At 44.0% G+C, this 13,285-nt stretch overlaps 1 protein-coding gene across 18 annotated transcripts in view; it reads left to right on the top strand.

Moving 5' to 3' along the window:
* The window catches only part of LOC119005036 (rap1 GTPase-activating protein 2-like), a 93,708-nt gene extending 80,434 nt beyond the window's left edge, over positions 1 to 13,274 (top strand). For 11 of the 18 annotated variants that reach the window (XM_037072503.1, XM_037072437.1, XM_037072471.1 and 8 more), the window contains 15 exons: positions 464 to 517; positions 1,371 to 1,454; positions 1,581 to 1,681; positions 3,052 to 3,181; positions 3,525 to 3,680; positions 3,963 to 4,034; positions 5,521 to 5,607; positions 5,758 to 5,898; positions 7,217 to 7,366; positions 7,841 to 7,953; positions 8,059 to 8,157; positions 8,300 to 8,423; positions 9,883 to 9,985; positions 10,107 to 10,183; positions 10,477 to 13,274. In XM_037072503.1, the coding sequence (XP_036928398.1) occupies positions 464 to 517; positions 1,371 to 1,454; positions 1,581 to 1,681; positions 3,052 to 3,181; positions 3,525 to 3,680; positions 3,963 to 4,034; positions 5,521 to 5,607; positions 5,758 to 5,898; positions 7,217 to 7,366; positions 7,841 to 7,953; positions 8,059 to 8,157; positions 8,300 to 8,423; positions 9,883 to 9,985; positions 10,107 to 10,183; positions 10,477 to 10,485 (1,500 nt within the window). In that variant the 3' untranslated portion in view covers positions 10,486 to 13,274. The remainder of the gene's footprint in view (positions 1 to 463; positions 518 to 1,370; positions 1,455 to 1,580; positions 1,682 to 3,051; positions 3,182 to 3,524; positions 3,681 to 3,962; positions 4,035 to 5,520; positions 5,608 to 5,757; positions 5,899 to 7,216; positions 7,367 to 7,840; positions 7,954 to 8,058; positions 8,158 to 8,299; positions 8,424 to 9,882; positions 9,986 to 10,106; positions 10,184 to 10,476) is intronic. The other 7 variants (XM_037072445.1, XM_037072479.1, XM_037072513.1 and 4 more) reach the window with 3 other exon arrangements.
* Positions 13,275 to 13,285: the final 11 nt, after the last annotated feature.

Genomic DNA, 13,285 nt, shown 5'->3' on the forward strand with positions numbered 1-13,285 from the left:
CAAACAATAAAATGGCAGGCAAAAAAAAAAAACTGGCAACAAAAAAGCAAGCAGGCAAAAAAGCAAACAGAGGAAAATACAAAAAGTGTTACAAAATCCAAGGACAAACCAGGAACACACGAGGACCTGGAAAGCAGCCACAGGTGACACACAGATTAAAGCAGGATGACAACAGAACTGACACGAGGACGAGGACAAACTGACAAAGAGTACGAGAAAAACTCAGGCACTGATTAACAAGAGGAGGAAGAAAAAAACAAAAACGTGACTCATGAGGACAGAACTTACAAAATAATACAGGTAACAGTAACAAACCCAAAATCACAAACCATGACAAAGACTGCTAAATCTAAAAATATGTCGTATTGTACAGTGGGTATACTTTACAACATGCAGGGATAGGGAAATAGAGCTCTCATATATGACATCGGTCAAACACGGCGAGTCTCTTTTTTTCTTCCAGCTTCTGTGTGACGATGCCACGGGACTGAAGTTCAACCCGGTCCTGTACCCGCGGGTGAGTTTTATCCCATGCTCCCACATTGTGACCTCATTAATAATCAGCCTGACCGCGGCTCATCTAGCCAGTTATAAATGTATTCATTCAAGCTGACATGAGTTACCTTTCCTGTCTCTGACGGCTACTGCTTAAAGACAAAGGGCCGCTGTAGGGTTCAAAGTGCTGATGCGACATTCATTAATGTACGCCAAGTAACCTTCAGTAGAAACTTGTGTTATATTCTGCACACGTAACCATTTTCATGCTCCTCACTTAAGACCTCGGGCATTTTTTTAAACATTAAGTGATGCAGTGTCTCCTTTAATCATGTTTGCCAGCATAACCAACCTGTCCCCACACCAGCGCCTTCAATAGCCGAGCAGAAACATCGCCCGCAACTTTACCACATTTTACTCTCACAAGCCCGCCCTGCTTCTCTAACATCTGCCCCGTTCAGTAAGCACATCACTCTGAAAATGATCTATGATTTTAAGAGAGGGCACCAACTTCCTAAAATGGATAGGATGGATCTGTCTCTCCTCCTTAGCGCCCTGTGGAGGAGTGTGATGGAGCATGCTTTCAGTCTGTGCCTCCGGAACGGAAAAGAAAAAAAAAAAAAAAAAACCCATCTGTGTCTCAGTCTGCGAGAGGCAGCGACGAGATCGCTGCCCTCGCTGAGGAGCGTGGCGGTTTGTCGCATGTCAGCCTTACGTAACGAGGGCCTAATAAACCTGCCCTGGAGACATGTCGGTAGAGCGGGAAAACATGTTTTCCCAGCAGCCACAGCAAGAAGACAGTGTGTAACAAGTTGAGCGAGATAAGTGATCGTGGGGGACTGAGTGAGAAATGGCTGTTTTTTGTGTACGTACAGGGGTCCCAGTTGATAGTGGCCTATGACGAACACGAAGTGAACAACACTTTCAAATTTGGACTCGTCTACCAGAAATTCGGACAGGTGAGCGGTTATGTTGGTCAGCGCACTTGGAGCTAGTTAATAAATCCGATCTTACAGGCTCTCTCATCCTTGACATCTCTCGCCCTCTTCTCTGTCCTCGACCATTTATGTGTCTCTTCCTCTCAGACGTCAGAGGAGGAGTTGTTTGGGAACAATGAGGAGACGCCAGCTTTCAAGGAGTTTCTCAGTATCCTGGGAGACAACATTGAACTCCAGGACTTTAAAGGGTAAGAGCAAGGGGGGAGTGCGATTGAATAAGAGATAACAACAAAGCGAAGTGAAGTGCAATGAAAGTGAGACCAGAGGGGAAGGGTCCACGAGGATCAAAATAAGGGTGCCATGAAAGAGCGCCGCAATAAAGGAGAACAGCAGGCTTTAATTACTGTAACCTTGGAGCAATTTGTCTGCCCCCAGTGTGCAGCTGGGATAAGATGCTTAGTGAAACAGATCCGAGAAAAGAAAGTGCCACATGGGCAGGTAATCAGAGCTTTCTATACTGTCTGTATTGTGCCGCAGGCGTTTCCTATCGTGTTACACTTACATGGCAGAGTTGGTCTGTGACAGGTCACGCAGCCACATACACTCGGCCCGCGTATGGGGCTTTTCGGTGCACGCGCTGGCTCGGCGGGATCGGGTTTGACTTTGGCGCGTCAACACAGTCCGCCGGGGACTTGCATTTTCATTACGACCGGGCTGCCTCCCAAACAGTATAATCGAAGAGCAGCCGCTAAAAAGGCTCAGTTAATTTGATGATAAACACGTTTCATTTCCTATTGATTCCTCACAGTAAAAGCCTGACGTTATTTAATTGGATAAAAGATTTTATGACGAAGCAGCAGAACCAATCAATTTTTATTTTAAGAACAATGTAAGCAGAGAACCATGCATAAGTAGATATTATATAAAGATCTAAAGTATCTAGGTGTGATGAAATGATCTTATCTCTAAGCAGCATCTAGACCTGGCACAAGAAATGTTCCTGCTGGTAATGTAGGTGTGGTGAACTTGGCATGAGCTTCGTGAACAATGTGCAGCGGTGACACAATCCCAAACTGTGTGCTTGGCTTTGTTTGTCAACCCACTATTTAGTCTGCTGAATAACACGTGTTGCTCATTTCTCTTGTGCCATCGCCATGATTTCATCCTCCAAAAAGTTAGATTTTTCTCTTTTGGTCCATTACTTTTCTTGACCAACGCCTTGTTTGTGCTGCATGATATTAAAAAGAGGAAAAGAAAACAGGGGAATCACAAGACAGGCCTCGTCATCTTGAGTTATATGTGTATGATGTATTAATCATTGGTGTGTACATTACAAATAGGATTCTTGGAATCTGCTTTAGGCATATGTTTACACGCTCTCAGTCTTTAATGAATGGAACATAAGCGCACCCTCAGAAATTATCTTCACACTTCTAAGTTGAAGTAAGGACCTGTACAAGAACACATAGAGGCGAACTGCACCACATGTTTGGGTGGCGGTGGAGCTCTGTGAGCGTGAACCTTACATTTTAAAATGCATGAAATAAAATGTTATCTTCTTACTGGAGGCTGGAGGCCACACAGAGAGCGTGACACGTGTGCTTTGATAATGTGACAGGTTCCGCGGCGGGCTGGATGTGTCCCACGGACAGACAGGGTCTGAATCTGTCTACACTGTCTTCAGACAGAGAGAGATTATGTTCCACGTGTCCACCAAGCTTCCCTTCACTGAGGGAGACGTCCAGCAGGTACAAGACTACACTGGCTTTGTTATTGTTGCGCTAAAGGCACAATGGATTTCATTCAAATATAACAATATTGTGTGGTTATTAATATGCTATGCCGTTCCTGTTGCCAAATTGCTGTTACGTAAGCTGCGGCTGAGTATTAACTGAATGTTTGCAAGTTAATTTGATGTGGAGCTTCAAAAACCCTCTTCAGAAGCACACAAACCCTCGCGCGTTCAGCGCTTATGTGTCATGGAAGGCTCGTAAATTGCGCCATTGTTTCAAACATGTCGTCAGAGCGACACAGCCGCAAAATGAAATCTTGTGGAGCAGCTAATAAATCTTCTCCCCTCTGCCGCCCCAGCTCCAGAGGAAAAGGCACATAGGAAACGACATTGTGGCTGCAGTCTTCCAAGAAGAGGCCACGCCGTTTGTTCCGGACATGATCGCCTCCAACTTTCTGCATGCCTACGTGCTGGTGCAGGTTGAGAACCCCTGTACGGAGAACACAACATACAAGGTACAAACCAGGCCCGTGTTGGTAGTGACTTTAAATAATGGCATATGTTTTTTAAAGAGGTCCAGTGGTCCTCGTCAGCCAGGCACTGGGCAGGAAACCAGTTGTGCTTACAGAAGTGTCTGCACAGGCACAACAAAGTTCTCAGGAATCACTCATCACCTCCGATCACAACATGCTCTCAAGTTACTTTTCAGGCTTTGTTTCCTGCTTGAAACACGTGCCCGCCTGAAATACACACTGTGGCATACGCAAGTGTGACTATTATTTGCTTTATGTCAACAGGTGTCTGTTGCGGCGAGAGAGGATGTGCCTCCGTTTGGACCCCCTCTCCCGAACCCAGCTGTCTTTAGGAAGGTGAGAGACGGCGCAGGCTCATATATCAGAGCTCTGAGTTGTGAATCATCTTGACTTGGAAAGTTCAGGGAACTTTTTGAAGTTGAATGACTGAAGAGTGCACCTCCAGCCTTGTGGCTAGATTAAAAATGTTATATAAAAGGGTTCAACCAAGTCTTTTCTGAACAAAACCTTGAATGTGTCCAGTGGGAGTCACTCACATCGCAGGAGAGAGAGAAAGATGCATTTTTTTTTTTTCTGTAAAAGATGATACCTTGGGTTCTCGTTTGGACTCTGTGCTGGCTGTGTTCAAGAGAAGAACAGTAAGTTCAGTATGCAAATCAGCATAAACTGCTCTTGAATGGTAAAATATTTATTTGAAAGTGGTTATAATTTTTAAAAGCATTCAATATTTCTTTAAATCTACTACAGTGGCTGTTTATATGTTTATAAAAATGCCATTATGTTATTTTTGGTGATGGGGCACATAATGGCTTGTTTAGGACCGAGAGAAAATGGATTTCACTGTGGACTTTTGACTCAGGACTCATTGTAACACAATGATGTTGTCCCCTGTCAAAATACAGTGCTTTTAAGTAAAGCACTTAAGCAGAATTTAGAGAGAGTTACACTTTACATGTACATTTTGTCTTAACTTAAACTTCCACCCCACTACATCTCAGAGGGAGATAAATAACTTCTCACTCCGCTTCACGTATTCCAGAGCAGTGAATGTTCTCACTTGTCAAACTGGGAGTTTATGCAGCAACAAAGGAAACCTGTAATAACACGATGTGACTCATTACAAAAAGAGAAGTGTCTACTTGGGGCTCCTCGTCACATTTTAGATGTCTATGAGTTGACAGCAGCTCCACCAATGAGTCATTTTCTCCTCTGAACGTCTCACATGGCAAATAATTGTTGAAGCCTCGGAGACGTCAAATCATCCCATTTTTCGCAAACTACTGATATATGAATGTATTTATTCATCAGAGCTACTTTTGATACTAACATTTAGCTGATAATAGTTCTGTGCTATCTGTATTGCACTGTAGGATTTTGAATGCAGGACATTTACTGGTAATGGTGTATTTTTACCTTGGTTTAAAAGCTACTGTGATTTAAGTAAATGACCTGAGTACCTCTTCCACTGCTGCTTGCTGCATTCAAAATGTTCTTTACTGAAACAAAGGGAACAGTAACAACAATGGTTTATAAAACATTTCATAGATTGTTAACTGCAAAAATACCTATTAACTACAGTTTAATTCACCACAAATTATTGTTATTATAAAGTATCACAAATAACGCCAACACTCCTTGTCTTCCTGCATTTTGACACAACAGGTTGCTTGACTCTTGTTCAGACACAGTGTGCTGCAACACTAAAGTGTGTGGTGTTGATGAAGGTCACCTATCCTTTCCTCATCACTGGCCCCCACCATTTTGGGTCATCACCTGACTCCACCACTTCTCTCTGTCTCTCTCACTCCCTCTCTTCCTCCAGGGTCCGGAGTTCCGAGACTTCCTGCTGACAAAGCTGATCAATGCCGAAAACGCCTGCTACAAATCCGACAAATTCGCCAAACTAGAGGTGACACACGTTCGCACATGCACACTCAAAACACCCCAGCGCGCCGTCGGTCCCTCCTCAGCTTCGTCCATAATCATCACGATAATCGCCCGCCTGATGCTTGCCTACATGAGCTCTGTGTGTGTGTGTGTGTGTGTGGACTGATTCCAGGGGAGAACGCGAGCTGCGCTGCTGGACAACCTCCACGACGAGCTGCACAGGCAGAGCCAGGCCGCGCTGGGTCTGGGCCAGGCCGGGGAGGAGGACAAGCTGGAGAACGGGGGACACGGGGGTCTGCTGGAGTCCTTCAAGGTGAACATGAACCTGTAGGGAAGCATGGGAGACACCCTGTACTCATCTCTCAGCTCTGTGACATTTGTTTAATCGCCCTCATTACAGCAGCGAGAGGTTCTCTCTCCCCGTAGGTCAACTAAATGTCACAGGTCTGCAAGATGACTTAAGGTGTTGAACCATGGGTGGTGTTGTTGCTGCTGCCTGTTCAAAGATGACCTTATTTCTGGTGCGGGTGTGTATGTGTGTGTGTGGAAATTAATGTGACAGTACTGTACTTACGTATTTGTGACAAACGGTCCCTTTCTGTCCGTCTTTCTTCCCTCTGACTCATTGTGTCTCATCACCCACTGTCTCCCCACACCGTTTATTCACAACCACAGGCTAAGTGATGTTAATAGGCCCATTAAAGTGTGAATTTCCATTTGTGTGTGTGTGTGTGTGTGTGTGCGCGCGCGCAGATCATGTGTGACTAATGTGACAATCGGGCTCTCTTACTCTTCACAGGCATTATGGACAGCTACTTTGCACTTTCTGCACTCAGTCCCGGGGGGCGCTGTTCTCGCTGCTGTCCTGGCGGTCACTGTGTACTTTCTGTCTGCATTACTGTAAATTCAGAACATTCAAAGCTCACCACGTGATTAATAAACATTGTCTTTACATGACGTCGTCTGTGTTTATGCTATCCAGGAATATGAGCACCTCGTGCCGTGTCTGCAGGAGATGGCAGAATAAAAAAAGAGAGAATATGAATGTGAACAAAGTGATATAACTGTGTTTTTCATTTTCTAATGACTGGCTAGAACATGTTATGAATATTGTTATCAATGATATAAATGAATTTAAGATTAAAATAATCAGGGCGTTTATTCACCCTGCAGGCTCCCTTTGCTTCTTTCTTAGAGAACAGCGCCCTCTGGTGGTTGTATTTTGCAATAGCATATATTGCCCTAAACATGAATTCACACATTAAAGCTACTACAAGGAACTTCCACCACACTGAAGCTTCTTTTCTCGTGCTACGAGGCCCCTTAAGTTATCCTCAGCCCTCAACTCTAAAAAATCATTTAAATTTTATAACTTGTCAGACCCAGTGAAAGGCAGGCAGTCTTGCTGATGGCCTTGCTTGCTATGTAGGTCATGTGGAAGCATCAGTATCAAACGGACACTGTTTCAGAAACACATAAAAGTTTCTTGTAGTACATTGAAAAGGATCCCTGCATTTAAACTGTTAAAACCTCACTTCTGCAAAAACTCCCATTTTTTTCCCATTCCCTTTCGTCTGTACTCCTCCTCTCTCCGCATCCACTAATCGTCTTGCTTTCTCTCCTTCCTCCAGAGAGCCATGCGTGTCAGGAGCCACTCCATGGAGACCATGGTGGGCTCCCACCGTCACAGGAGCCCAGGGGTGGGGGGCGGGGTCCCAGCCAGCGTGAGCGGAGGAGGACTGCCGCAGAGCACCAGCGAATGCACAAAGAGCACCTTCACTGTGAGTAACATGGTGTAATGGGGCCGAGAGGGGACGGGAGACAGTGACAGTGACTCAGAATGAAAGAAGAACTTGAATGTCATCAAAACCTCCGTCGTCTGCTGTGTCACTCTAGAGAGTCGTTTCATTATTAATGACAATAGGAAGTACCTATATTGTCATTTGAATTCATTTAATTATTATGGAATGTGGAAATGGAAGGTTAAATAAAAAGATGAGTTCACCCAAAAATGAAATTTCAGTCCTCAGCCACTCACCCCCATATGGACAGAAAGTTGGGTGAAGTTTTATAATCTGAAACAACCCAAAATAAAACGTAAAATAAAACATAAAATGGCTCCATTTACTCCAGAACAATGACTGTATTTTCAAATTTGTGAGTGTTATTATTTCAGGGACAGTTATCTGCCTGAATTGGATATTAAGAGTTTGTCACATGTTTTTTTTATTATTCCATAAATCTGTGATCTTCAGCCTCCTGCGTTGTCAGCCAAGTCTCCCCTGAAGAGCCCGGTGAAGCGGCGCTCTGGCCTCTTCCCTCGTCTCCACTCCAGCACAGACACCCCGACGGACAAACACACACGCAGGTCGGTGTTTAGGATTCACAGTTTTAAATGACTTCCAGGTGTGTGTTTTCATATGGGAAGTGGTCGTTTTGCTGTTGACATTAATGAGCAACTACTTGTCTGCAGTGACCAAAAGTCTGCAGAGATCTGCCCGTTGTCCCAAGAAGGGAGATCAGAGACGTCGTCCAACCCCAGCTCCCCTGAGATCTGCCCCAACAAAGAGAGGTGAGGTCACGTTAGTCATCCCAAAACTCCACTGCTTTGTTTATAAGAAGAACAGCTGGAGGAAAACTAAGTACACTCGATCTTTTTGTAGATCATCTGATCCTCAGCTCTCTGCATCTCTGCCTCTTCATGTTTTCCCCAGCAGGCCGTTTATCAAGCTGAAAGAGTGCAGCGGCGGCAGGCCCAACATCTCCCGTTCTTCATCCAGCACCAGCAGCTTCAGCAGCACGACGGGAGAAACAGAGGCTCTGGAAGAACTGGAGACCGTGAGTACGACTCTCACAGCTAATGGGAAGGAAACGTGCCATAAAACCATGGAGTTCTGGCCCACTTTATCCTGTGTTTACATTGTGGCGAGCTTGTCTTGTGAAGAGAGCAGAAGTGGAAACACATTTTGAGCGGAGTGCGAGGTTGTTGCCGGTGTCAAAGCTTCTGTGGAAGAAATACTAATTACCAAGAACCGTCTAATAGAGAGTGTAGGCTGTCAGCGCATTGATTATAATGATTACAGCTCCTCTCACAGGCGGTGTCAGTGTGACACTGCCTGTCAGTGTTGTTTTATTTGATGTGAGAAACGCTGGCAAATCGGTCTTACACTCGCCATTTAATTTGATGGGAACCAGCGTGCACAGAGGCACAGCGTGCCGCTAAACCTGGCTATTAAAGGCCCGAGAAAATAGTGGTGCTTTGATGCACATTGTAGCAGTAAAGGACACCAGTGATCATCATAAAGACACAGATGGATTCAATTCATGCTTTTCTTTGCATTAAAAAAACCCTTCCTGGTTACATTTTTAAACAAATGGAATGGTTATCATTTGCAGAATATGCTTGTTTGCTTTCATGCAATGCTGGAAGAGACGTTGTGTTGCTTAGCACAAAGACTGGAAACAGAGGGAAACAGCTACAGTGTTGTAAGTCTGTAAAATAAATGTAATTGACAATGTACATGTGAAATTATAACAAAATATGATACAAAAAAGTCTCACCCTAACAGAAAATGCCACTTGTTCACAAGTCAAAAACTGAGATACCTCCTATTTTTCATGAGAAAGTGTTGTCTGTGTCTATCTGGAAGGCACTTAACCCATGCAAACTAAATCGAACAGGGTTACTCAGTTAGCCAGGCAGCTACTAAAATAGCATGCAACAACTTGTCTGAACATTTAAGAGGCAATAATCAATACTCATGCCTAAAATGCACGTCTTCCTTTTCTTTTATGGCCCCACATTGTCTGTAGTACTTGTAATTAAAGCAGCATTATGTGGAAACTTCATGCGATTTCTGCTGCTTCACAAGCAACCCAGTTGCCAGAATGAATGTTAGTTAAGTATGTTTCTGCAGAACCACAGATAAGTTAAAACTTTGCATGTATTCATGTTACTTTAGTTTCATTAGGTTCAGTTTGCTATTTCTTTCCCGTCACAGCGCTGTCTTTGTGCTCTGCTTCGGTTTATGCTAAAAAATGCAGAAACGTTTGCTGGGTGTTATATCTTGGCGAGTGGGCTGTGACAAGAGTGTATTTTCCCAACTGAATTTGCATTATGAACTTCTGAAGGCTCTTCTCTGCAAAACATCCTTTCCGCTCTTTTCCCAGTTAGACTTCCGGCAAAACACGTCTCCTGCCGCGAGCAGCAAAATCTCGCTTCCTTGTCTCAGTGAGCCTCCTCGGTTTCCTTCCTCCTCCTCCACGCTAAATTATTTTTGTTCCATCTATCCCTCAGGCCAGCCATCCCTCTATAGCGTCCTCATCTGCCTTTAGTCCTGCCCTGAGCATCGACAGCCAGGGATCAGGCACCCCTGTCATCATGTGCCGCAGTCCAACAGGTAAACCCACAATTTTGCAAGCCGACAGCAGATCAGATCCTACAATGACATCCTAGAGACGACAGACTTTTGTTCTCTAATGAGCCTTCCTGTCTCTTCCACTTCCTTCGTTGTTATCCAGCAGATGGGAGAAGTAAGACGTCACCAAGGTCAAACTTGAAGTTCCGCTTTGACAAAATAAGCCACTCATCCACAGCTGTAAGTCTCGTAACACCTCCCTGGCTAGCATATTTTGATAAATATTCTTGTAAAGTGTGTTTTTTGTCATGAAGTCCAGATAGATGAAGCAAACATCGAACTTGTTTCAACACATCAGGGTTAGCTTAACCTCCTGAGATGTGAGTTAATAGAATTAGTGCAGCAGACAGGACGGTGTGTTTTTTTTCGACGCACTCGCCGTCTTATCATCCTGAACACTGTAATGTCCTAAAGAACAGTGAAGCTGGTGCTGCAGCGAACGTTCTCCACTAACTGCCTCTTATCTCTTTCAGTCCGAGTAGCTTCGCGGAATGGAAACCACAGACTTGCACAACAAAGGGACAGTGCGGGCTGACGGAGCTGCAAAACGAAGAAAAACACCACAACAACAACAACAACAACAACCACGAAATCACTGTAGAACCACTTCCCTGAAGCCAAGGATAATCTGACGAGATTACAAGAAAAGCCCCACACACTATAATCGAACTGACAATACTGTGAGTGTATAGCGAAGAGAAGCAGCTGACATGTTGGCTTTCTTTAAAAAAAAAACAAAAAAAAAACCTTTAGCTACATCAGTGAGTCCATACTTTGCCAATGTTACAAGCTGCTGCATCTCAGTTGTTAGCTGTTTCACGTCACACGGGGGTCCTAGCATGGCTGTAAAACTGTGAGTGCAGGCCGAGCTAGACTCTGCCTCGGCTTTTTCTCAAGCATCTTGTTTAACAAAGAGACACGCGGTGATCTAGGAGAGCGAGTAACACAAGACTGCGGTCCGACAGTTGCTCTTTAAGTTTCCGACTGCCTAGTGCTCAGTGCAGAGAACTGACGACATCGGGATGTTCCCTTTTGCCTTTTGCCCTTTGAAATGGTACGTCTGGGAACAGTTCCTGTTTTTGCTTTAAAAAAAAAAGGTGCACAGACACGCACGGAAACTTGGTGTAGATTTGCAGTAGCAGCTTTTTAGAGGTTTGCAACCCTGGGAGTAAGATCTGAGCTTGTTCTCTGCATATATATAAAAAAATGCTTTTCTAGGGAACATCTTTTTATTTTGGAGATGCTTTTGTAACCTTGCTAGCCGCTGCGTCGCGTCTGCTGCACTATAATAGTTGCTGAAATTCCGTCCAGTCGGCATTTCTATATCTGTAAGGGTAACTTCAAACCCCTCGACTCAAGTGCTTGGTTAGTGGAAATGAGCTCATATAGGGCACAGTCGGAGACACTGCCAACACATTTCGCCATATGCTTATTTTAGCCAAAGCTGCGCCTTACAATCTATCAAAAGCCCTCTTCACCACTGTTGCTCTCTGTCTGTCTGTCTGTCTGTCTGTCTGTCTGTCCGTCTGCCTGTCCGTGTCTCTCACTATGTGAGAGGACTAGAATCCTCTGGATCCGGTTACAGTACAGTTGTTTGTAGCCGATCGACTCCCACATTTGCTGAAAATAGACGTTGCACTTATACTGAAAAAAAAAAAAAGAAAAATTCACCTTCTGATACCTCCCATTGAAGCTTGCGAGCTCGGCGTATCCGTGTTTATGTTGGGTGAAACTTCTGAACGGGAACCGCCTCTGGGGTTTAAAGTTTCCCAGCATGTGAACTGATGAGGATGACTTGAAAAAGATGCTTCAGGTTACACGATCCCCTTTCAACCACCTTGGGAAAAAACACTTTGAATGTGAACTTAGATCCTGGTTTTTTTTTGTTCTGTTGTTGTTGGGTTTTTTGTTTTTTTTTTGGTACTTTTAAATTCACGCTTTGTCAGTTGTTATTAGACGGTCTCTTAGAAGTAAATTGCAAGGCCAGTCGCTTACAAGCACAACAGGACAAAAGGTCTAGTCCTCATCTAGCCTATACTACTACACGAGCCTGCACAAACTAGAGTAAGCAGAGCAAAGTGGGAGCGTGCTAATCATGAAAAAGCTTAAAAGACACACAATGTGTTTCCTACAGAATGTGACCAAACAAGCAAGCTGGTCTGTCTTGGGAAGGATGTCTATGTATTCTTACTGTGGAGAGAACCATTCCTGTCGCTGAGGACGGCGTAATAGACCAGATTCCCACTGCGGCCATTTTCTTCTTACGTTGTGCTCAGGGTGGTAAGCTTGAATACTGGGATGATCTTATGCTGCTGTGTTGCTGGTCGAATTAACGTAGGGAATCTGACAAGTTGTCATGAATCTCTTACGGCTTGACCAGGAACTTTAAAGTTACTGAACAATGAAAATCTGGAGCGAAATTTGAGGAAAACTACATTTTTGATAACCCATTAGCTAACGTTAGCATTCAGCCACTTCCTAGCTAACATCACTGTTTGATTACATCTGTTGGGTTTCACTTCCAGGCTTTAAAAAAAAATGTCCAAGATGAGTGTTGATGTTTCAGAACAAATTTACACCTTCACCATCATATCGTATGATGCTATCAAACAGTTATGCTAGCTAGGAAGTGGTTGAATGCTAACACAAGCTAATGGGTTATCACACATGCCGTGTTACCTTGAAAAATGGCCCGTTGTCCCTCCAGATTTCCACAAGTCATCGTGTTTTCAGTCGGTGATCAATCAGGAAGGAGTGAAACAATAACGATTTGTCAGATTCCCTGCATTGGTACGGCTTGCAACCTGGAACACCGCAGTACCTCGGCTGAGCTTCCTGCCCTGAGCGTGACGTCAGAGAAAAATGGCTGCCGTGTGAATATGGTCAGTAGTGTGTGAAGTTATGGACTAGAAGCAGGTGTGTGTGTGTGTGCTCAGTTAGTGTTAGACCGGTGATTACCTCGAAGAAGCGAGGCAGGGACAGAATTCACACAAAAGCAGAGTGTCCAGATGTCATATTAGTTTGTAGCAGGTATCGCCTAAACGCCCTGCAGCCTTGTCTCTGTTATTACGCTTAATTTATTGAAACGATAACTTCTTTTGCGTTGATGTCATGTAAAAATGTAACTGCAGAGTACGCTAATTAATAAGGTAAAAATGATTAAAGGAAATATATTAATTTAAGAAGATGTCTAAACATATATATGTATATTTGGTTATGTAACGTGCCATTTGAGGATTTATTCTAAAATAAAATGTTGTATTTTGTGTCATTTTTGTGTCC

This window comes from Acanthopagrus latus, chromosome 2, assembly GCF_904848185.1.
Source record: "Acanthopagrus latus isolate v.2019 chromosome 2, fAcaLat1.1, whole genome shotgun sequence".
Taxonomy (NCBI): Eukaryota; Metazoa; Chordata; class Actinopteri; order Spariformes; family Sparidae; genus Acanthopagrus; species Acanthopagrus latus.